Raw genomic sequence first — 23,352 nt, forward strand, 5'->3', positions numbered from 1 at the left:
ATGTTTTTTAAGCATCTGTTGTAGACACAGCACCAGACTGTCCAAGTACATAAGATCTAATTTGGTCCTCTCTAATGCTATGTTGTCGTAAGTGGTGTTATACCCATTTTACAGATGGGCATTCTGAGGCTGAGATTAAGAATTCTGTCCAAAGAGACAGCTAATGAGAGGTGGAGGCTGGGACTGAAGCCCCAGCTCTGTCGGGTTCCAAAGTTCAACTCCTTCGGGTGCCTCCAGTTGCCTGCACTCTGAATTTCTAAGACCCCAGCATTCACATAGCTTGGGGGGCAAGCTGTTAGATGCTTTTTCTGAGCAGAGGAAACTGCCTGGTGGTTCTCAACTTTTTCAGCAACCACTCCCAGGTGGGTGAAAAGTAAATAGATCTGGGTGGGGATGTCTTCAGAACTCTGCTTTTCATCTGTGAGTGAACCAGCTGACAGCTTGCTTTGAAAGGCTGGCAGCCAGCCCCTGATAAGTTAACCAGATACTCCTGTTTACGTTACCAGAACACTGGGCATCTGAGATCACTTCTGGCTGGTCTTTGCTTAGACAAACCACCCAGTGCCCACGCCCTGGCCACACTGGCTGCATGTGGGGTCAGAGGGACTGCATGGTGGCCCAGGGGAGAAAGAATGCTCCCTGGTTGCTCCCCCTGGCTGCTCCACAGTGACCTCCCCACCACAGATGCTGCAGAGAACTCAATCTAGCCCGGCCCTCTCTAGGGACCCTGGCCTGATGCTCGCACACCCGGCCAACAGCGGCAGAGGAGGGGCAGGCTCTGACTGGCAGCCAGGGCAGGGCACCCGCCAGGAAGGGCTGGGGGGAGCTGATTTTTTACTTATTGAGCTTAGATCAGGGCCCTGGTTGCTCTACTCCAGGTAGGGGAAGGCCATGCGATGTGAAGTCAGCTTTTAAGGGAGGACTTGTACCACCTTCAAGAGGCTCAGAAATTTAGTTTTGGTTTTTCTGGGACCACTTGGCCAGAGGGCACTGTCCCTCATCTTCCCCCACAGTTAACAGTTGGTGTCTAACTGTTGAGGTGGACGTGTGTGTCCACGATTGTGCCTTATCCTCGGGTCCCGGTTCCTAATTCTGACTTTCTTTATAATGTTTTACACTGATAAGGCACTTGAAAGTTTTTCAGAACCCTTTCTCTGTGTAATTTCTTAGTTAATTCTCTTACTAATTCCTTTAAATAGGTGAGATCATTTCTTCCCTTTTTATCTTCTTCTTGTGCTTTATTTTGGAAATAACTGTTTTTTTCCCCTCTGATAATACATGAGCACTAACCCCCCCCTCCCCCCCAAAAAAATTCCCAGAGAAATGGAAAGTCCCCTCTATCCCATCTCAGAGGTCTGACTTAACAGAAAAATGTACACACTTCCGGATGGACTTTTCTTACATTTGCATAGCTTTTTTTTTAAAGGTAATGACTGCACATGTTATAAAATTCAAAAGAAACAAAGGGATATTCTGTGAAAAGCCAGTGTCCTTCCTTCCTCTGTCATGAACGTCCTAGCTTCCCTCTCTGGAGACAGCCAGGTTCCAGGTCCTCCTATGTCCTTCCAGGGTTATTGTGGCAAAGAGCTTTTAGAGCCCATCCAGTAAACTAATAACAGGTGTCTGGTTGTGACAGGGGAGCTGGCAGTCGAAGGGCTGAACCACTGATCGTGCTTTGAATCCGTTGAGATGAAGCTGTCCCTGTGGAATTTATTGGCCTCTTTGACATAGAGAGCCCACCAATCAAAATCAGCCCTGCCCAGGAAGGCAAGATCTTCCCCAGGTGCTCTATTTGGTTGTTTTCTTTTTAATTAGGTGCACTGTGATGGGGAAAGTTGCTGGATTCCAGCCTGCAAGGGACTCCTTTGGGGTTACATAGATGGAAGGGGTTGAAGTGACTTAACTGAGGTCACACACATGCCCGGCTGAGCCAGGGCAGGGCCCAGGGTCCCTGGCCTCTGTTCTGTGCACAGTAACTCCCCTGGCAGTGTCTCGATCCCAGGGGAGCCGGAGGATAGGATATGCCGGAGGGGTGTGGTCCGCACATGAGCCTGGTGGCCGGGTGGAGTGGCCCTGCTGCCCACTACCGCCCCTGTCTCATTTGGCTGCAGATGGGTTCTCTTGTTTACTCTGCTGTAAATACAGTACAATAGAGAAAGCACCTTTGTCAGTGGAGACTTCTCTGGTGAGGTCAGCCGTGAGTGCACAGCCTGGATTGTGCCCTGTGTTGAGTCATCATCAAAAAGGAGAGCACTCGCAGGGGACAAGGGTCAGGAGCAGATCGCTATCCAACCACATTGGCAGATGCCAGGGCAAGGAAGGCAGAAAACAGCCATCCACACTTCCATGATTGGAGCACACACACTGTATTTGGATGTGCTTTGTTTCCGTCGATTTCTCATGTGTGGCTGCTCACATCGTTTTATACCCACAGTACATACAATTTTGTGTCCTGCTTTTTAGTTGATTACATATATACCTTTTTTCCACAATAATATATAATTTCAGAACCCATCATTGTGGCCGTGGAATGTTCCATTAAGTGGATGAACCGTATTTATTTAGCTAATACTTTATTAATATAAGACGGGGCTATTTCTGATTTTTTTTTCCCCTCTCAAACTATGCTGGCAAGAACATTTTCGTGCTCACAGCCTTTTCTTTATTTAGCATTATTTACCCAGGATAGTGTCCCAGCTTTGGGCTGAGGGTTTATGCCCATTTTTAGTTCCTTTGCTGAGTTGCCTTCCATAGGAGTGGTACCATATCAGCCTGCCCACTGTGACATGTGGGCTTTGTTGCATTACCTACCCTGCAATGGGAATTAACAGAAAGTTGGTTTTGCAAATGTAATAAGTGAAATTTGGTGCCTTTGTTTTCATTCACAGAGCATGGCGGTGTGGCACGTGGCACGTGGCACGTGGCGCCGTCCCTGGTGACAAGTGTAGGTCCTTGATCAGGCCCAGATGAGGGAAGCCCCCACCACCCACCCCTGGAAGTCCTTGCAGCTTTTGCTACCAGATGCCCAGGTGGCTGATGTCAGCCCTGGTCTTGGGGAGTGTTAACTGTGCTGGGCTCAGCTGTCTGCGGAGTGTTGTTTTCACACTCCAGACATTCCTGCGTGTGTAACTTTTTTTGTTAGACTTAGAAAGAGTTCCTGTTTCCCACTGTAGACCCTGTGAGTCTTGCCGACCTCTTTTTGGGAGCTTGTGTGGGATATCTTATTTTTAAGTTGTACCAGATTTTAAAAACCAGGGGATTCACATAAAAGTCCAGATTTCTGGCCTCCTCTTCATTGGTGGTCTGGTAGCCGAGGGCCCATTTTGCCATGTGGAGCCAAGGAGAGGCTATTCCCGTCCCCTCACCACCCTGCCCTGATACCGAGGCTGTGTTTCAGTTGTCATTTATCAGCTTGTGCACTTGGAACCATTTTCTCCCGAGTGGAAAAACAAAGGATAGCCCGAGAAGGCCACTGTTTCAAGAAAAATGCATGGGCATACATGGGGTTGAAGACTACTAATCAGTCTTACGTTCTTTCTTACACTTGCTCCTTTTGCTCATTTATTAAACCTCTTTGTGCCTTCATTTCCTCGTCTGTAAAATGGGGCCAATAATAGCACCTGCCTCATAGTGTTGTGAAGATTAAATGAGTCAAAGGGGGTCAGGCACTCAGAGGAGAGTCTAACACATAGTAAGTACTCAATAGATGTTAGCTGCTATTATTATCATTATTATTACTACTGTTATCTCTGGCATATGTGTTTATGTCCTCTAGACTAGGTTCTCAACTGGGGATGATTTTTGGTTGTCACAACTTGAGATGAGGGGATGTTACAGCATCTAGTGGGTAGGGTCCAGGGGTACCGCTAAACATCGTATGACGCATAGGACAGCCTCCCCTAACAAACAAGTAACCAACCAAAATGTTAGTAGTATTTTGGGGTTGAGAAATCCTGCTCAGATATTTAAGTGTGTGACTCTTGGTCTGAATGAACTCTTCAAACACACTTCTAAACCAACTTTTTAAGGGCTGCCTTGGGCTCTTGAATTATCAGAATTATAAGGGACCTTACTTAGCTCAGTGCCGCCCCTCCCAGGTGAGGGGCTTGAATCCTTTCCCAGCACCCTCGCCAAGCACATGCCTTTGGCAAGTAACACACTGTTCTTTATCACGTCGAACTCTAGTTTTCCTGCAGCCACTGTCCTTCATCCTAATAATAGTAGCTACCATTTATTGAGCATTATGTGTGGTTGATTATGCTTAGCGCTTACTTGCCTGTGTGTTGTGGCATTGATGTTTACCACCCTTTGAAGCGCGTTCTGTTATTATACCCATCTTGCAGGTGTGTAGAGATTGATGGTTAAAGAGCTGAAGTTGCTTGCCCAGGGCCACTCGGGCAGAGCTGGGCCTGGCTGCAGGTCAGTTTCGCTCTAGAATCCACATTCCTCACCATTGGTGTGTGCTTCCTGCCTTGTTCTGCTTGGGAATGTGCCCAACAAAAAGCTGTTGGCTTTCCCTCCTGGCAGGACCCCTGGGCACTGCTGAGGGAGAGGTCCCTTCTCTGTCATAATGTGGGAGCTCGAACTTCAAGACCAAGGCCTGCCCTGCGCCCAAGGAGAGTCTGTGCAGCGAGCATGGAAGCCGTGTTCCTGACACTCTCCTCTCCCCTCTTTGTGCTGCATTAGCCTCCTCTGCTGGGGGTCCACAGGGCTACTGTCAAGATCCCAGGCTTTCTGCACCCCTAACCACAATTTTAGCCCTCTCCCATGACCCATCAGCACCAGTTCAAAAAAAAAAAGATTTTTCTCAGACACACAGGCGTCGTCTTGAAAACACCATGAGCGCTTGCAGGGGTGGAACCCACGACAGTTTGGTGGTCTGCGAGCGCAGAGGGCCAGGTCCTCCAAGACCCTCGGAAAAACAGGGGGGCTAGTTTTTCTCCTCTTTTATTGGGTACTTTCCAAGTGGCAAGCACTTCATAAATATTTCTAGTTAATTCTCCTGGCTTTTACAAAGTGCTGTCACTATCCCTATTTACTGTTTAGGAAACTGAGGCTTAGGGAGGTTAATCTGAAGGTCATGCAGCTGGTAAATAGTGGATCTGAGCGTTGAACCCACATCTAGTGCGCCCAAAAGTGCATGTTCTTAATCACCGAGTTGCTTCCACTGTTTCCCCCTTAAGCCTGAGCTTTGAGATAGGTGCTGCTTTGGGGGAAACTTTCCTATTTGAGAGGTGCTCAGAGGCCCCTTTAAGGCCATCACCTGTGGGAGATGGGGATGAGACCTTTGGAGTTTTAACAAAGCCCAGTCCCTGCGTCCTCAGAGTGGGGGTTTGTATGGGAGACCTGAGCAAACACGGGTGTGGTTCTGTCTCCCAGGGCTCTGAGTCCAGCTTCCCCAGGAAATGGGGCAGGTTGCTTTCAACAGTACTTTTCCTCTTGCAAAGCACTATGTTTTTACAAAAGAGGCCTCTTCCTCCTTCCTGGCACCCCAACCCCCATCCAGAACTGGGTGGTAAACAGTGAGGTTCCCCAGTCCCTAACTGTGGGGGTGCAGGCGATTCCCAGCAGGACCCTGGCCACACTGGACCTGAGACCAGCCCTTTGAGTTCCTGGGGCAATCCTCGACCCCTCGAGTCCCCAGGCAGAGGCTGAGTGTGGGCCTGGAAGAGAGATGAGAGCAAGGTGCTGTGACAATACAAGATAGTCGTGAATGAAAAGAGCCCCTCCTTCCCCCATGAATGTACAGTGTGATGACACCTGACCAAAGTGTGTATGTGGATAGATGACAGCTGGGAGAGAATACGGACCCACAAAAACTGAAATATATTTATTTTAAAGATGTAGAAGCTTTTTAATATTTTTTATGCAACAACAACAAAAGTTATAACAAAATGAAATAAAAGCCAAATGTACCCTCTCTTGCCAGGTTTGTGATGCCAGCACTATAGGCCCTCTTTCTTGCCCTGATGCATTCCCTTTCCTCTGAGCTGTCTTCCCCAGGGTCCCTGAGAGCTGTCTGACCCTCCTGCCCTTATGCCATTCAGCAAGCACTTCCCGCATGTACAGGTGGATCTTCCAGGACTCTCCCACTTGGTTACTTGCTCTTTAACCAGTTGCCCAATCTTTATATCCACTAGAACGTTCACTGCACAGATCAGGGGCTTTTTGATGTTTTGTTCACTTCTGTGTCCCTGACTCTGTGTCCTGGGACTCTAGGGAGAACACTGTGTCCGTCCCAGTGTGGAGGTGTGGAGCTGAAAAGTGGCCAGGCAAGGACCAAGCAGTGGGATGCAGGCAATGATAGCATGGGTGCAGGATGCTGTGTACTCTGTGCCCCAAACCACACATGGAGGGTGGCTGTCAGGAAGGCTTCCTGGAGAAGGTGATATATTTTAGCCCTATCTTGGAAGATGAGTGTGAGTTAGCCAAGTGTGATATAGAGGACATTCCAAGCTGAGGAATCAGTATATGTCCCCTGCTCACCCCCAATCTCTGTGCCAGTCTTCCCAAAACTTTGAGACAGCACTCACACCTCTCTTCTCTGTCATGGAAATGGGCTGGCCTACTGAGTAGAGATGTGTTTGTAGGGACAGAGAAGTATCTTGTGTGGGTAAGTTCCTAGTGAGACATGATTTAAAGATGAGGCCCAAAATTGGGGGTGTCATAATGCTGCCCCCTTCTCCCCACCTGCATGGATTGACATCTCCCCTTCTTGCTGACAGTCTCTTCAGTTCTTGGTTCTTAACCTACACAGTCATTTCTTTTCCCCAATAATCAGTGGTGTGGCATTCATACCTTCTCCTGCCCATTCGTTGCCACTTCACTTTGGAGTTCCCCAGGGCAGGAGGAAGTGGTGCTGGGGGTCATGAGTCTGGTGACCTTTTTGAGGAGGGCGGTATTTCTAGTGTGGCTGCTACTGTTATGATGAATAGTGCATGGCTCACCATTGCAACTTCAAGGGCAGGTGGGCAGAGAGCTGACTGGTCCTGCTGTCGGGGGACTGAACATTGGCTCTTGTGCCCCCATGTAGTTGAGTGTCATTTGGTGCAGAGAAGTGTGGAGTTGCCGAGCAGTGGGTTGGATCTGAAGTAGGAAGGCACTTCTCTCCGTTTCCCGTGGAATGTGACAGCTGGAGAGAGACACTTGTCCAAGTTGTAGACGGGCATGTGAAATTTAAGTGCACACGTGTTTCTCATGTTTGTTGAATCATCTGGTTCCTTGTTTGAGCCGCCAGCGGGTGCTGTTGGCACAGGACAGCTTAGTTGATAGCCTGCCTGCTCATCTGCTTAATATACCTAGAAAAAGCTTCAATTCGCTGTTCTCCTCCCACAGACTAGAATATTCCAGTATTGATGGTCTTTCATTAATCTCCTTACGTTCCCTTTCTGGAATTCTTCCTCATACTTTTGCAGCTTAAGGTGCCTCTATCCCCACCCCAAACACACAGACATACACATTCGAGTACTTACCTTTTTCGCTCCTTATCCTGACACTGTGCCTCTGAACTGTCTCCTTAACAAAACTGGTCATTGCTTTCCTTTAGCTAGCTGCAAAGTGGGCAAGGATTTAATGAACTATTTAGCCTTAAGGTGATAGTAAAGATTGAAATTAAACCTTAAAACCTAAGGTAAATTGCTGGCACTTCTAAACGTGTTGTGGGGATGTTTTCGGAAGGTTGGGAGGGTAGGCGTCATCCAGGCCACGGGTGCTCACCCAGGCTTTATCCAGAACGACTGGAAAGCTGGTGTAAGGCAGGTGGGTCCCAGGACCCATTGAGGCCCCTGTGCGGTCCTCAGAGACCATGTGACTTGGGGGAAACCTGACCGCTTGCTCTCATTTCCTTTGCCCAGACCTTCACAGCCTGGTGCAACTCCCACCTCCGCAAGGCGGGGACACAGATCGAGAACATCGAGGAGGACTTCCGGGACGGCCTGAAGCTCATGCTGCTGCTGGAGGTCATCTCAGGTGAGGTGGGCCGCTGGCCTCGCGAGTGCCCGGTGCGCGGGGCCACCCTGGCCCAGGAAAAGGTGCTGCCACTTGGGGAATGCCGCCCTAGCACGTGGGCTGCTCCTCTCTTGTTGGTCATGGCTAGCTTTGGGTCTCTTGAAAGAAGTTGGGGGTGACATGGGTGAATTCATATGAGGAGACTGGGTTTGGTCCTGGCTCTGCTGCTGACCATCCATTTGTCCTTGGACAAGTCCCTGCCCTTCTGCCTCAGTGTCCTCTTTTGCAAAAAGAGGGGGTTTGAAAGATGGTCTCCCGGGTCCCTTCTCCAAAATGCTAGGATTCTGTGGTCATGAGTGCAACCATGGCTGACCATCTCCAAACCTTGGCTCCACTACTACCTATGTGCCTATATTCACACCATCCTAGTCTCTTATCCATCCCCTTGCTTGGAATTTAGATACCCAGATATCTGAAGGGACAGCTCCCCTGAATGCACACTCACCTTTCCTCCACTACCCTTTAAAAGGAGGCAGTCCTTAGTATTCTCGCCTTGGTTTGTTCCTGGGGCAATCTTAGCTGCTCTCTTCACTTTACCTTCCACCGTGGTGCCAGTGAGTCCCAGATCAAGTCTCAGTTCAGCCTTCTACCTTGAGCTCCTCTTAAATTCTGAACCACACTGAGCATCTCCACCCAAATGTCTCCCAGAGTCCACGCAGTGTGTCCAAACTGTGCTTACCATTCCCAGCCCCAGCAAACCTCTTTTTCTTCCTGTGGTCTTCGTCTTATTCCCCAAAACCTAAGTTAGGAATCATAGGCAGCTCTGCCTCTGCTCTTCTTCTCAACTTGGCTTTCAAGTTTTATACATTTTATCTTCTCCTCTCATCCTTCTGTTACCTTGGCTACCGTGGTGTCAGTGTGGGCCCGTGTCAACTACAGACGTCTTCGATCACCTCCCAGCTTATCCCTTCCCACTGGCAGTCCATCATACACACTGCAGCCAGAGGGTCCATGCACCAGCCCAAATATGGTTGCACTGTTCCCTACTGGAAACCCTTCGGCGCCGCCCCAGGGCTTTGAGCCTGCAGCCCACATTCCTTAGTATTTGAGCCTGCAGCCCACATTCCTTAGCATAGCTTGCAGAATCCTTTGTGAGCTGGCACCTGCTTTGTTTTCAACCAGATATTCCCCACAAGGCCTCAAACCTCAGACCTGTCACACTGGAGACATGCAGCCCTCCCAGATGACATGCTCTCTGTACTTCATGCTTTTGTACAAGCTCTAACTGCCTTTTTTACCCCAATACTTTTTGTCTGTTTCCCTTTCAGGTGAAATCTGTGATGTGTGGGAGGTTGGGTTTGTATGTGTTTGTAGCAGGTGGTAAAATACACATAACATAAAATGTACTGTTTTTAAGTGTACAGCTCTGTGGCATTAAGTGCATTCACATTGTTGTGCAGTTATCACCACTACCCGTCTCCAGAACTGTTCATCTTCCCAAACCGAAACAAAACTCCACATTTATTAACCACTAACTCCCCATTCCTCCCTCCCCCCAACCCCCTGACAGCTACCATCTACTTTCTGTGTTGATGAATGTGACTACTCTAGAAACCTCATATACGGTGTTTCCCCAAAAATAAGACCTAACCGGAAAATAAGCCCTAGCATGATTTTTCAGGATGAGATCCCCTGAACATAACCCCTAATGCGTATTTTGGAGCAAACCTTAATATAAGACCAGGTCTTATTTTCGGGGAAACACGGTAAGTGGAATCATACAGTGTTTATCCTTTTGTGACTGGCTTATTTCACTTAGCATAATATCTTCCAGTTTCATCCATGTTGTAACGTGCATCAGAATTTCTTTTTTAGGCTGAGTAATACTCCATTGTATGTCCGTGCCACATTTTGTTCATTCATCATGGATTACAACTTGGGGTGCTTCCACCTCTTGGCTGTTGTAGATAATGTTGCTGTGAACATGGCTGTATGAATATCTGTTTGTGTTTCTACTTGAGTTTCTGCTTTCAGTTCTTTTGGGTGTATATTTAGAAGTGGAATTGCTGGATCATATAGTAATACCATGTTCAAGGTTTTTAGGAACTGGTTTTCTCTAACTGCCTTTTAGAGTATCCTTCCCAAATGCCTCCCCCAACATTTCTTCATTTAAATAAATAAATCTGGCATTCTTTTTCATTCTTCAAATTAAGCTCAGGGGTTTCTTTCAAGAAAGCTTCCCTGAACCCCCTCCTTTTGAGTAGCTGCCCTCCTCTGGGCTCCAATAACACCCCATTAATTCCTCTATTGTGTCATTTGCCACATGGTTTAATCATTTTGACCCACTTCTTTTCTTCCCTACTCCATGCTGAGGTCCTTTTGGCAGGGATGGTCTCTTCTCTATGTCCCAAGTGCTTGGAACTGTCCTTGCCACGTAGGTGACCCTCAACAAATGTTAAAGTAACCGATTGCCCAACCTGGGCTTTTCTGCATAACCAGCAGTGCGTTCCCATGTAACGACCAGCTTGCGCCCAAGGGGGACCTGTGCATGTCTGTGAAGCGGGCTCATCTCTTTCTTGGGGCTGGGGAGATCAAGTCACTGAAATGTTGACTTTTCCTCCTTGAGCATCTCTGGAGATGGGTATGATGACAGGAGAAGGAAGGGGACGCTGCCTATAGAGATCCTCGAAGAATGGTCCCTGGACCACCCACACCAGAATCAGAAACCCCCTCCAGCCCTACTAAATCAGAAATGTAGGAGGCAGGGAAAGGGGGCTGGACATCTGAAGGTAGCAGTTTCTCTAACTGGTTTTGTGCTGGGCGAAGTTTGAAAACCCTGGCCTTGCCACTTCCACAGTCCTTGTAGAGAAGTCTCGTTCCAGTCAGTGTGCATGGCGGGTGGGCTGGCTGGGAACTCAGACCCAGCAAGACCCGTGGACTGGGGCAGTGGTGGGAGTTGCCTTGGTGGGGGTAGGAGGGGACACACATGGCACTGTCTCCATCCTTTGGGAGGGAGCCTCTGTAGCATCTCATCTGCTCGGGGATGGTGGGGTGCCTTGCTGGAGAGGCAAGGCAGCAGCCACAGCCTTGGGAGAGCCAGAAGTGGAAAGTCTTGATTTAATAATAAAAACCCAGCTGTTCCTCCCTGGGAGCTGCCAGGCCAAATTGCATCTGTGGCAGGAAGTCTGTTCTCTAAAAGCTGGGGGACTGGGAGGCCTGGAGCCCTGTCAGGCAGACCTAATATTCCTGGGGGAGGGAGACTGGGCTATGGGTCCAGAGACCATGGCAGGTGCAAGAATCCTGAGTTTCAGGTTCTAGGGTGATGTTTCTCAGTCTTTTGGGATGCCTGAGCTCTTAGAGATTCTAAAAGCTGTGTGTTCTTTCTCCAGGTGTGTTGCACATAAAATTCTTTCACATAATTTCAGGAGGTTTCTGGATGCCTCTGTACTGGGATAAAAGTGTTCTTAATGGGATGTTTGGAGAACCAGCCCCCCTACCCATTTCCTGTTTCCTTGCAGCTTCTGGCTCTGAAACCTGAGTAGCAGAAGCTCCCACTAGGAAGGTGGAGGTGGGAGTGGGGGGGTTGACTTGGAGCTGAGCCAAGGGTGCCCCCAGGAGGCAGTAACTGGACAAAGAGCCCTGGTTCTTAACCGAAAGAGGGATGCTGTGGGCAGCTCCATTTCAACACACAAGGAACTGTTTCAAAATACTCTCGCGTGACCCACACCCCTTTTCAGGCCCAACAGCCTAGACTGAAAGGAGTTCAGGGCCTTTGCACGTGCTGTTCCTTCTGCCTCGCTCACCATTTCTTATCTCTGGAGATGGGTATGATGACAGGAGAAGGAAGGGGGGGATGCTTCCTGGCTGCCCTTCCCCTCAGCGGCTTTCCCTGACCACTCTGAAACTCCTCATCCTCCTAGCTGCCCTCCTCTTCTGCTGCCTCTTTTTAAGCAGTTCTTTGAAGCATTTATCCTTCGTGGCATTTGTATATATTTATTTGTGTGTTTCTCTATTGACGGTCTCTCTCCTTCTGGACCATAAGTGCATGAAGGCAGCAAACTGTTTGGTTCATCCCCATATTCCTAGCGCCCAGCGAAGTCCCTGACACACATCAGGGGCTTTGTACAGGATTGCTGAGTGGATGCAAGCTGTTTAGATGTGAGACGTGGGAGAAATCAAGGCAGGGTAGGCCTCTCATTCCCTGCCAGGGTGGCATTTCCCCGCACCAAAATTGCACGTGTGTGCCCGTCTAAGCTGTGCCCTGGGTAAGGGTGTTGTGAGAGCAGCCCTGGCTCCTGGATAATAGCATCTTACTTTCCCTTTCCCTGTTCTCGGTCTGTATTCAGGTGAACGCCTGGCCAAGCCGGAGAGAGGCAAAATGAGGGTGCACAAGATCTCCAATGTCAATAAGGCCCTGGACTTCATAGCCAGCAAGGGGGTCAAGCTGGTGTCCATTGGAGCCGAAGGTAAGGCCTGCCCACTGGCTGCCCCTCGGAGCCTGAGTTTCTGGTTCCCTGGGCCTTTTCTACCCCAACCCCTGACCCCTGGGCCCACACATGCCTGAGGGCATTTGGAAATGGGGCTCCTAGCACCTCCATCTGGTCAACCTGTGGATTCTTCATGTAACAACAGCACTTCCCATTCTGTCTCAGCCTCCCCCACTTGTCAGCCCCACCCCTGGAAAGCCAAGGCCCACTTCCTGGTCCACACCTGGGCACGCCTCAGCCAATCCCAGCACTGTGCACAGTGCCACTTCCCTCATCCACAGCCCGGGCTTTGCTGTGGTCTGCCGAGAGGGTGCCAACACCAGTGGGTGGAGGGTGGAGGCTGCCCTGAGGCTCTGTGGAGCCCCAGAAAGACTGATGTGCACAAGCCTTTGGGAACAATCTTAATAGCATTTCCCTTCAGAGTAGATTCTTGGCTCTTCTTCCTTCAGTTAAAAAAAAAAAAAATTGTGAAAGCTCAGTTTAAACTATTATTACCATGTTCTTAATGGTTAAAAGGAGGTAGCACTGCTTCTGCGTTCACAGATGGCCCTGAAGGATTTGGGGAGGGTCGAGGCGATTAGAACAGAATGCCATCGCTAGGCCCCGCCAGGACTGGTCCCATGGATTCAGCAAGTATTTATTGGGTACCTGCTGTCTGCCAGAGATGGAAAGATGAGTTAAGACATCGCCTCCATTCATTCTTTCCTTCCTTCACTGATAATATAACCATGGTTGTGATTACTGTGAGCACTTCCTGTGTGGCAGGTACTGTTTTGAAGCCCTTTACTCCAGTGATCTCGATTAATCCACACAGCATCCCTAGGAGGAGCATTTCATGAAAAGTAAACGGATGCCTGATGAGCTCCAGTAACTTTTTCAAGTTCCCATCCTCAATAAGTAGCAAAACCAGAACTCAAATCTGGATCTGCGTGACACCAGAGAAATGCCCCTGGGTGGCCTTTCCTTGAAGAGGGTGGGCCCTTGCTCCAGTAAATCTGTAGAGCAGGTCTCTTCACTGGTTGATAACTTTCAAGTCTCTCCTCTTTTTTTCTAGAAATTGAGCGATTTTATGTTGCTACATCAAACTCGAGAAACTTGAGCACAGGGGTCTGCAAACCACAGTCCATGGGGTCAAATCTCACCCATGTGGGGTTTTGTAGATATTGGAACTCAGCCACACCATTTGTTTACACATCATCATGGCTGCCTTCCTGCTAGGACGGCAGAGTTGAGTAGTTGGGACAGAGACCATATGGCCTACAAAGCCAAAAATATTTCCTATCAGGCTCTTTGCAAAAAAAGTTTGCTGACCCTGCCTTATCAGGAACTCAGGCTGGTGCTTGAGGCAGTCATGGGTGGGCCTCATACGTTCCAGGACCCCTCAGCTGTGAGGCAGAGACCATGTCTTCTACACCCTTGTGGCCCCAGCTCCTAGCAGCTTGGTGCACATAGTAGGTACTCAGTAAATATTTGAAGGCCACATAGCAGGGTAGTACTTTGGTTTGTGAGTGGAAGAATATCCTCTGTCTCTTAAGAAGAACAAAAGAATAGTTTGTTCTATTAGGGACAAGTAAAGACTTGGTAGAAAAAGTTTCAACTAAGCAGGGATGGGAAGCCAAAGAAATGGCCACTCGGGTAGGTGGTCGGGTGCGAGCTCCGATGCCCTCTGACGCAGGGAAGTATGGGATGTGTGAGGTGGGCCAGGGGTCAGCAGTAGGGATGGGTGGGGACTGTGGAGAACTAGGGAGAGAGCACGTCCTCCCAAGCGGGCAGCTGCCAAATAGATCTAACCAATTGTATGGGAATACAGGTCCAGCATTGCTGTATCTTCCACTTTTTCAAAAGAAGCCAGAAATCCGGATTTTTAGAAAGGAAAATTTAACAACCACCTAAGAAAAAAAAATTTTTTAAAGACTTTGAGCACCCAAGAGGAGGAGGGAAAGGAAAGGAGGGAGAGACTAGCCCGCGCTGAGTTCCAGATCTGTGCCTGGCCAGACAGGATGCTCCATGTGGTTGTCCCCTTCTCCTGGAAGCAGACCTGTAGGATGAGGACCACCAGCCACATTTCACAGTCAAGGAAACAGGGTCAGCAGAGTTGCTGGAATGACAGCATGAAGTGTGGTTGAGCATAGGCTCTGGGCCAGACTGTTTCCATGTGGCAGAGCCAGGATTGATTCCAGGGGTTCGGGCTCCAGAGTCGAGGTCTAATCCTGTTGCCATCACCCCCAGGCATTGCTGCCTCTCCTGCAGGGGCACAGGACAGAACTTCCATGTGTAATTTTCCTCAGCTGTGACGTGGCGGGTCAGGTTGGCCGTGGTTGCTTCAGCAGAGGCGTGAGGAGCAAAGACATAAACTCTAACCACCACCTCTAATCAATTAGCTGGCCCTGGTTTTCCAGTTCCTTTCACATGGGACTCGCTGCTCCAAAGTTTTCAAAAGGCTCCTTTAAAATGAGGTAGTCCTGGCTGCCAGTGCTTTAGGCTGAGTCTTCTGTCTTGCAGTCGCTTCTCTCATTTCAAGCTGAGCACCCAGATCGTGCCGGATGGTCTCTCTGCTGATCCAGGAAACTAGATGAACCTCCACCTGGGTTTTGTGTATTTTAATGAAATGGAGTTTGCTGCTGTAGCCTATAAAATAAAACGCATCAGAGCGGATCACCTGCAAGGACTAGACTCTCTGATCGACGCTTTGGGCAGACCAATTGTGGACAACATGAAGAACCTTCGGGAATGGACTGGGGGCTCTGGGGAGGGCATATGTTTCCTGTCCCCAAAGATGTTCAGGTGGAGGCTGGAGGCAAGGAATTTCCGTATCTTGGGCAGGGGTTAGTATAGATCCTTCAGATTGCCTGTACTGTCCTTGATTCTAGAATGTCTAGAGCCATGGTATTGGGGGTTAACTTGAGTGAGTAGTTGGGATTTAACCAGGTAAGAGGACCCAAGCAGGATTTTGTTATTTTTAGCACTTTGGGCAGGAAAGTGTGATGGTTCTGGGTGCCAAGAGCCTGGGGGTGGTCACGATGGTTTAGTATCTGTCCTCCAGATAGAGAGGGGGCGGTGGTCTGGGAGCTGGTGACCCCAGGGGTCTAGTTTCTGTCCTGAGGGATTTCTTCAGCATCATTCATTCTGCTGTTTGAATACTGCACAGATGACTGTGACCCTAGGGGGCTGAGTGGGGTGAAGGGAGAAGCAGGTTCTGAAGAAACACAGGATACAAACAGCTTCATAGCTACTGTAGACCAGGAATAGCAAAAACATGGCCCCACTTCTTCCCACACCCAGCAGGTTGTTAATCTGTCTTCATGGTTTATCCCACAGGGCCGAGTTGTGGCCTTGGGACCTTCCTTTTGGACCCAGCATTCCTGGCAGCCCCCTGACATAAAGCCGCCTGTGAGATGGGGCACCCCTGCTCCAAACAGAGATCCTGGGGAAAGGATCTGTCTTTCTGGGGCAGGATACACGCTGATGGTGGGCGGGAGTCAGTCAGGTGGGCGCTGGGGCTGGGGCGGTACACAGGGTGTTCACTGAACACACCCCTCTCTTTGCCTGTGCTTGGCTCCTCTGTTTTCTGGAATGAATCTGCTTCTTTGGTATGAGTAAGAATTCAGTACTAAAAACCCCTGGGGGGTTTCTGGGGAAGAAAGAGGAGAGGAGTAAATAGGCAAGACCCAAGAAAGAAGCTTCCTTGTCCTCATTAGCGCTGGGAAGTCACCAAGCTCAAGGCCAGCTTCTTGGAGGCCCAGGAATTTGGCTGTCACAAGTGGGGCAGTGTGTGTGGGACGCCGGGGTAGGGTGGGGAGGGGGGATAGGCGCTCCACTCCTGGAAAGGCCAAGTGGCAGCATTACCACCGGTGCTTTTCCTAGACTTTAAACAAATTTCCCCTTGTATTCAAAATGCTGTTCATAAAATTTTGTATCTGGTTTTTCTACTTTCCATATTACTGTGTAAATTTTTCCAAGTCATCAGAAGCTCATGAACATAATTTTAATGGCTGTGTTCATTGTCTGTTGGACACATCTGTGCTCTGTTCCAGACCTGGGTCCTTCCTGTTACATTGTCAGGGCTGACAGGCTGGCGTTACCTCTGCCCCTTCACCCATGTGTGGTTAGTGTCCTCCAGTGTCCGTTCGTTCGTTCATTCATTCATTCGTTCATTCATTTGTTCATTCATTCATTCAACAAATGTTGATGGAAGGCTTTCTCTGTGCCCGACACTGCGCTGGACTCGAAGCAGTGATGCAAAACAGAAGAAATTGCCCGCATGGAGCGTATGTTCTAGAAGGAGGAGAGAGAAAATACACACATACATATGTCAGATGGAAAGAAATAAATTGAGTAGGAAAGCTGTCAAGGAAGGACTCAATGAGAAGGTGAAGGCTAAGTGGAGACAGGAGGAAGGTGAGGGACAAGCCATGTGATTGTGCAGGGAGGGGGAGCTGCAGAGGCCCTGGGACTAGAGGGCGTTCAAGAGGCCCCGCCGTCCATGGACTTTGGCTCTGAGTGAGGTGGGATGCTATGGAGGTTTTGAGCAGAGGGGTGACTAGGTCTGGGGATTTACTCCATCACACCTTGTACTTTGCACATTCACCTGGCTTCCAATTTGGGGGTCATGATAAGGAACCTTACAACAAGCACCGTTATACAGTAGCAGAGTAGCCTTACTCTGCGTTTCACATGTTTGCTAGAGATAGATTCCTAGAGGTAGAATTTTACTTTCAAAAAGATAAACAGCTTTAAGATGCTTGTTTCCTGTTGCCGAATTATTTCCCAGAAAGTTTTTTCTTTTTTTTCTAAAGCCAATGTCCACTTCTAGCCACGGTGTGGTCGTCTTGTTACCATCAAGATACATGTTTACTTTTTTCTTTTTAACTTTGCTAATTTAATCACTGGGAAAACAGTGCGTTATTTCTTTAATTACAAGCGAAATTGAATATCCTTATGAATGGGTTACTTCCATTTTATGTTTTGTGAAGTGTCTACTCATGTCTTTTGCCTATTATGAATTTAAGGTTTTTTTCCTTAGGCTTTTACATAAACTCTTTAAAAATTACAGATGTGAAACCATTGGAAGTTACAAATCAAAGGGCACTTTAAAAATCTCAGACGTCTGTGAAGTGAGTGTTCACTGATTAACTGACTCGACTCCCCCCAGCGTGCTCTGCAAAGTGCAGGCTGGCTGTTTTACTGGTTCGGGAAAATAGTTGTGTGCTGCTACAGCTCCCTGTGTCTCTAACCCAGCTCTCTGACTCGGGTCTGGCCCTCACTGGTGTCTGGGGCTCTGGCAGGGGCATTTAAGCCCCCCATGTAAGCAGGAAGATTTATATCCTGCCCCATGTCCAAAGTGGACACTGCCCCTCCTTTGCTCTGCACCCCAGTGCTTGCTTAGCAGTGTCCCCCGTCTCCCAAGTAGCAGCAGTGGTGCTCTGTACCTCGTTGGCCATACAGCAGCATGCAGTTTTGCCTTCCCTTCTGAGGAAGGGAATGAGACTTTAGGGTATAATTTCCTTAATGGAATCCACTCTATTTTAAGGGGTTTGTGGGAAGCAAACCCTAGCAGACGTGGGCTCAGGAAACCAGGAGTCCCTGGAAGTTGCCCCTTATGTTTCTATTGCGTCTCCCCTAAAAGCTAATGTTGCAAGTAGAAAAAAAAAAAGATATTCTTTGGGTGCCTAACTCTTAACTGAGAGTACCACAGGGCCAGGTTACCATGTCCTGGTCTGGAAGCAGGTCAGGGTTAAAGAGTCTACACTTGACTGTCACCTGCTCAGCCCCTAAGACCACAAATGACTCCATGTCTTGGGCTCCTCCTTAGTACAGAAAAAAAAAAAAATTCATAGAATTTGTAGCATTTTTTTAAAGTCTGAAAAGTACTGCTTAGACTGAATTTAATGGGGTATCTTAGTTGTGATTTGAAACTGCTTGATTTTTTTTTTTTTTTAATTAAAAAATACCCAACTAATGGCATTATGAAGTTGATGTGTGAGTTAGTGGATCTTTCAAGATGGCAGTTTACAAAACTTTCTGAGGTTGCTTGCTTTCTGTTGCCTGTATTGGTTTTCCAGGTGTGGATGGCTATGTTGGCAGCTACAACTATCCAAATATCCCCAGCTCACAGAGTTGCCAGAACATTTGTGATGGTTTAGAAATCCTCCCACTCTTTGTCAGGCTGGTAGACACCACTTAGGGTTTAAGACACCTTCTCTGTTGCCTTTCCTAATGTACCCAGTAGAAGTGACCACACATGCCTTATACTCCAGGATACTATCCTGTGCAGGACACTCCCAGATCTTCTCACCTCTGTCATGTAATTATAGTAACTTTAAAAAACACACTGACTTCCCCCAGAAGTAGAGCTGTGTGGTCTTTGTCTCCCTTCATGGTGCACAGAGTGACGTGGGCACTCAGGGAATGTTACCTCTGTCCCGGCTAAGACCCATCCTAACGTGTCATGCTGCTGTTTCTGTAGAAATTGTGGATGGGAACGTGAAAATGACCCTGGGCATGATCTGGACCATCATCCTCCGCTTTGCCATCCAGGACATCTCTGTGGAAGGTAGGTCTTCTGCTCTGTCGTTATGTCCCAAAGCCCCCACTTCTCCACGCCTCCACCATTCACGTCTTCCTCCCTGGGCTCCGCCTGGGGAGCTCTCAGACCTGGGCGACAGGGCTTGACTGTGGGCTACATCCTGAGCCTAATGAATTAAAAAGAAAACCTTTTTTCTTTTTAATTAGTTTCAGGTGTACAAAACAATGTAATGGGTAGACATTTATAGCCATATCCTGAACTTTTGATCCATTGCTGGCATCTGTCCTGCCTCCTAGTCTGTAAAGAAGTAAGAGCTGTTTCCAGTGCTGGTTTCCACAGGCGTGTTGGCCCCAGGGAAACACCCCCACTTCGAGAAAGCCCATGGTTGCTGTGGATAAGTGTATTGGAAACCCCACCTGGCTTTTGGGTTGTTAAATCGGAAAGGGTAGGGGAATAGCAACGGAGAGACTGCGGGGAGGGCTAGCAGACCCCATGTCCTCCACTTTGCTCCCATAACACCCTCTGGTGGCCACTTTGCAGATATGCAAATGGTCAGGTCAGTGGTCTCTAAACTTTTGTTTCCACACTCCAGCAACTTTTGAGCTGATGTGTGTATTTATTTTGTCATAAATTATATTTATGTATTGCTGTGCATATTATAAAACACATATACCAAAACAAATTTTAAGAAGAGATAGAGATAATATTTTTTAAATACTTTTAATTCATTTTAATGGCCCATAAATCTTAAAAAGATTTTTATTCAAAGTAACTTTTTAATGAGAATGATGTGGGTTAAATTGCTTTGTTATGGGGGTGGCCGGTTAGTTCAGTTGCTAGAGCATGGTGCAAGGTTGCCGGTTCGATCCCTGCGTGGGCCACTGTGAGCTGTGCCCTCCTTTAAAAATTTTTTTTAAATAAATAAATAGCTTTGTTATGGAAATCTTCGTGATACAGTGATGTGAAGGTCTGTTTGGTTCATAAATACTTGGTATTTAGGACAGAAGTAGTTAAAAAGTTGCCCACAGTAGTCACTTAGGGCATGGTTCTTGTTAGTGATGGTATTGATGTAAATCCATTTTTTAAATAGCCTTCTTGATGAGTTTCATTCTTTTGGGCAGACTTCTTGTCAGCTCTGATTAAATTGTTAGTGTTTTCATATATAGCAGCTGGTGAAGAACTTGAGCTAAGAGTATTAGCTTTGCTGGTTTTTTCATTGGTTGTGCTTTGAATTATTATATTATCTTTGTAGGAACTGTTTAATGTCATTTTAAAGTCCCTTTTATGAATTGAAAGTAAACGAGATCATCCAGGAAGCCACTTCGCTGGGTGGTACCATAACCTGTAATTCACAGGTGTGAACACATGGGGGCAGTGCCGTTTGCAGCCCTCCTGTGCTGGCAGCTCCCTGGGACCCCTCAGATACCTGTCTGTCTTACAGATGTGTGTCCATTCCAGACACACAGCAACGCTGTTGATCCATGCATTAAATGTAAGGAAACCTTACTTTTTAGAAGAACACTACATCTGCATAGGAGTCCTAATGCTTTCTTCCCTCACAGCTGCGTGCACTCCACAAAGCCCATATACCCCTCTCCGGAGAGTCCTACACTTTAGATTTCATAGACCAGTCAAACCTTCCTCCCCAAAATGGCCACCTGACAAAGGTTGCAGCTTATTTTGTATTGTTACCATTTCTTGAATAAAAGGAGAGTGACAGGGAGATAGTCAGACCATTATCTCAGTATTTCAATATGCAACATGGCTAGCTCTGAAAAGCTTCTAGCTTACTTTTATGTTGATCTGGTAATTTCTCAACCTTTGTTAAGGAAACAGACTTGATACCCTGGTGGCAGCAGGGTTGGAAGCTAGGGGTCTTTGTGTGGACCTCCTGTGTGAAAGAGCTCGGACCCTGTGGTCTAAGGAGTCAGCGGCCCTCCCGCCACGGAGGCAGTCCACTGACCTCTCTGCCTGTCGTCCCCTTTCCCACAGAGACTTCGGCGAAGGAAGGGCTGCTCTTGTGGTGTCAGAGAAAGACAGCCCCTTATAAAAACGTCAACATCCAGAACTTCCACATAAGGTGAGTGGTGGGGGCTGAGGGGCTCTTATAGAACCTTGGCTGCCTCCCCCCAAAGTCCCCAGGCCTCTTGACTGGGTCATTCTCAGCTCTAGAACAGAGCACAGGCCCTTGGGGAAGAAGTCGCTTTTCATGGGAAGGGAGTGCTACGGACCCTTTGCTGCCCTCTCTCGCTCCCAGTGGTGTCGCGGACACAGCTACTGCCTCACACACCTCTCGTTGATGCTTGGCCTACTGGGGAACCCCCCAAGGAAAGTGTCCGAGAAGTTCCAGCCTGGGGCTCCAGAACAGAGCAGACAGGGCCATGGCCTTGGTGGAGGACAGAGTGGGATGTGGCAGTTGTATCTCAACTTGCCAGGACCCCCAAAGTCTTGACCCCAGTGCCTGGAGATGTGGCAGGATGAAATGTTCCGTCCCCTTCTCCTGTCTCCTGTCTCCTGCTCTGAAGGGTTCGGTTCCCTGTCCATTTCCGGGTAAAAGAAGACCCCTGCTTCGTTCTTTGTCTGTAGTTAGTGCTTGGGCCCACTCACCAGCTTATTCCACCTTCTCTTTCCCCTGGGCAGCTGGAAGGATGGCCTCGGCTTCTGTGCCTTGATTCACCGACACCGGCCTGAGCTGATTGACTACGGGAAGCTGCGGAAGGTATGTGCCATTATCTCACCACCCACTGCCAGCTCCTGGCCGCTGGTCCCGGGTGGGTGGGAGTGGGCCCCGTGTACTGAGAGCCCACAGCCCAGGGTGAGGGGGGTCAGTCTCCTTAGATTAGCCAAGAAGACAGCCTGTCCCGAAGCAAGAGAAAAACACCTTCACTGTTAGGAATACCTTAGTACCGTATATGCACAGCGTGTGTACTTGCCCACACGCACAGCCCACCAGGAACATATGGAACCACTGCAGCAATTTTGTTAGGGTGGTGGAATAATTTTCTGGGTTTTGTAAGGAGGATATATTACTTTCCTAATTTAGAGTATTGCATATTCTTAGAGGCATTTATTCTAGCCTTGTCTGAGACTCACTGTGCAGTCCTGGGCAGGTTCCCACCATGGATTTGGTTTCCCTTGTTGCTGAAGTTTGGATGCAGGATTTTCTTTTGCTGCTGCTTGATTTCATTTATGCTTTGGCATGCGGCTGTGGGGGGATTTTTCTTGAATGCATGTGTCTTGAGCAGCAGACCAGGAGTGGGGAGCTGTGTTCCTAGCCTTGTGGTGGTTCGTGGTGTCCGGGCTGGTTAAAGGACGCTGGCCTAGACCCTGGAGGCTGTACTCACCCCATCTTCCCTCTCAGCGCATCCTGTGCCTTGGCCACATGGCATGGGCATCTTGGGAGAAGCCACCCTTGAACCCCTCCTTATGCCCCCCTAGTTGATGATTTAGAGCTCGGGTTGGAATGTTGCCTGTCTGCTCGAATCTCTTGGCAAGGCAGCTCCACTTGACCTTGATACTTAGAGAGCACAGTGTTCAGTGAAGACCTCCACCTTGCCTGTGCCCCTACAAAGGACCTCTGCTGCTTTTCAGTGGCCAAGTGAGCCTTGATATTCCCAGTGTGGGAGCTGCTGTAACAACTCGTGGTGGCATCAGGCCCTCTGTTTCCAGGGTGTGGGGAAATGAACCGCCAAAAAGCGTTTGTGAGGGAGGAAAGGAGCAGATTCCCATCCCCTCCTGTCACCCTAAGCTGGGCCAGAATCCTGAGGCCTCTGCCCCCCGGGAAGGGCCTACCTTCTGAAGGAGAGGAGGCTACTGCCTGGCCCTGCTCATGTGCAGGTGTGTATGGATGGGGGCAGCCCTTCCCAAGCTAGTCTCTTGGGGTGAGAGGGCCCCAGCTCTCTTAATTCAGCTGCTGTGCAGAGAAAAAAATTAGTGTGAGAACCCCCTAACCACCTGAAAGTTTTGTAGCCAAATCAAGCAGGACAAGGGCCAGAAATGCCAGAGGTGGCGACTTTTTCTTTTTAAAGGCATTGTCACATCTCCCTTAACTGTTCTGCTGAAGCGCTTTGGTGACAGGTGTGCCTGTGTCTGTGTCCCTGTGTGGGTGTGCTGGGGTGGCAGCTGCCAGTTATCTACGGCTGTTCCCCACCCCCATATAAAGTGGGGCCCCTACTGACTGGCTCTCCAGTCCCTCCCCCCATTCCACAGACTCCAGGCTCCTCTGCCACATGGGAGTTGAGAGTCTAGGGGCCTTTGTCTGATACCCGGCCAGCTCTCTCCCCACCCTCCTTCCTTCTCTGTGTTTTTTCGTTTCTCCCTGTTTCAATGTGTCTGTCTCCCCATTTCTTTAATTCAATAGCATCAATAAAATGCAGCCAAAAACCTAGCCCA

At 48.7% G+C, this 23,352-nt stretch overlaps 1 protein-coding gene across 3 annotated transcripts in view; it reads left to right on the forward strand.

The window, feature by feature from the left end:
• Window positions 1–23,352, forward strand: part of ACTN1 (actinin alpha 1) — an 88,803-nt gene that overhangs the window by 39,265 nt on the left and 26,186 nt on the right. For all 3 annotated transcript variants that reach the window (XM_019733476.2, XM_019733475.2, XM_019733477.2), the window contains exons 2-6: window positions 7,854–7,968; window positions 12,294–12,413; window positions 18,901–18,987; window positions 20,953–21,040; window positions 21,601–21,679. In XM_019733476.2, coding sequence (XP_019589035.1) covers window positions 7,854–7,968; window positions 12,294–12,413; window positions 18,901–18,987; window positions 20,953–21,040; window positions 21,601–21,679 — 489 coding nt within the window. The remainder of the gene's footprint in view (window positions 1–7,853; window positions 7,969–12,293; window positions 12,414–18,900; window positions 18,988–20,952; window positions 21,041–21,600; window positions 21,680–23,352) is intronic.

Source organism: Rhinolophus sinicus, linkage group LG03 (assembly GCF_036562045.2).
Source record: "Rhinolophus sinicus isolate RSC01 linkage group LG03, ASM3656204v1, whole genome shotgun sequence".
Classification (NCBI taxonomy): Eukaryota; Metazoa; Chordata; class Mammalia; order Chiroptera; family Rhinolophidae; genus Rhinolophus; species Rhinolophus sinicus.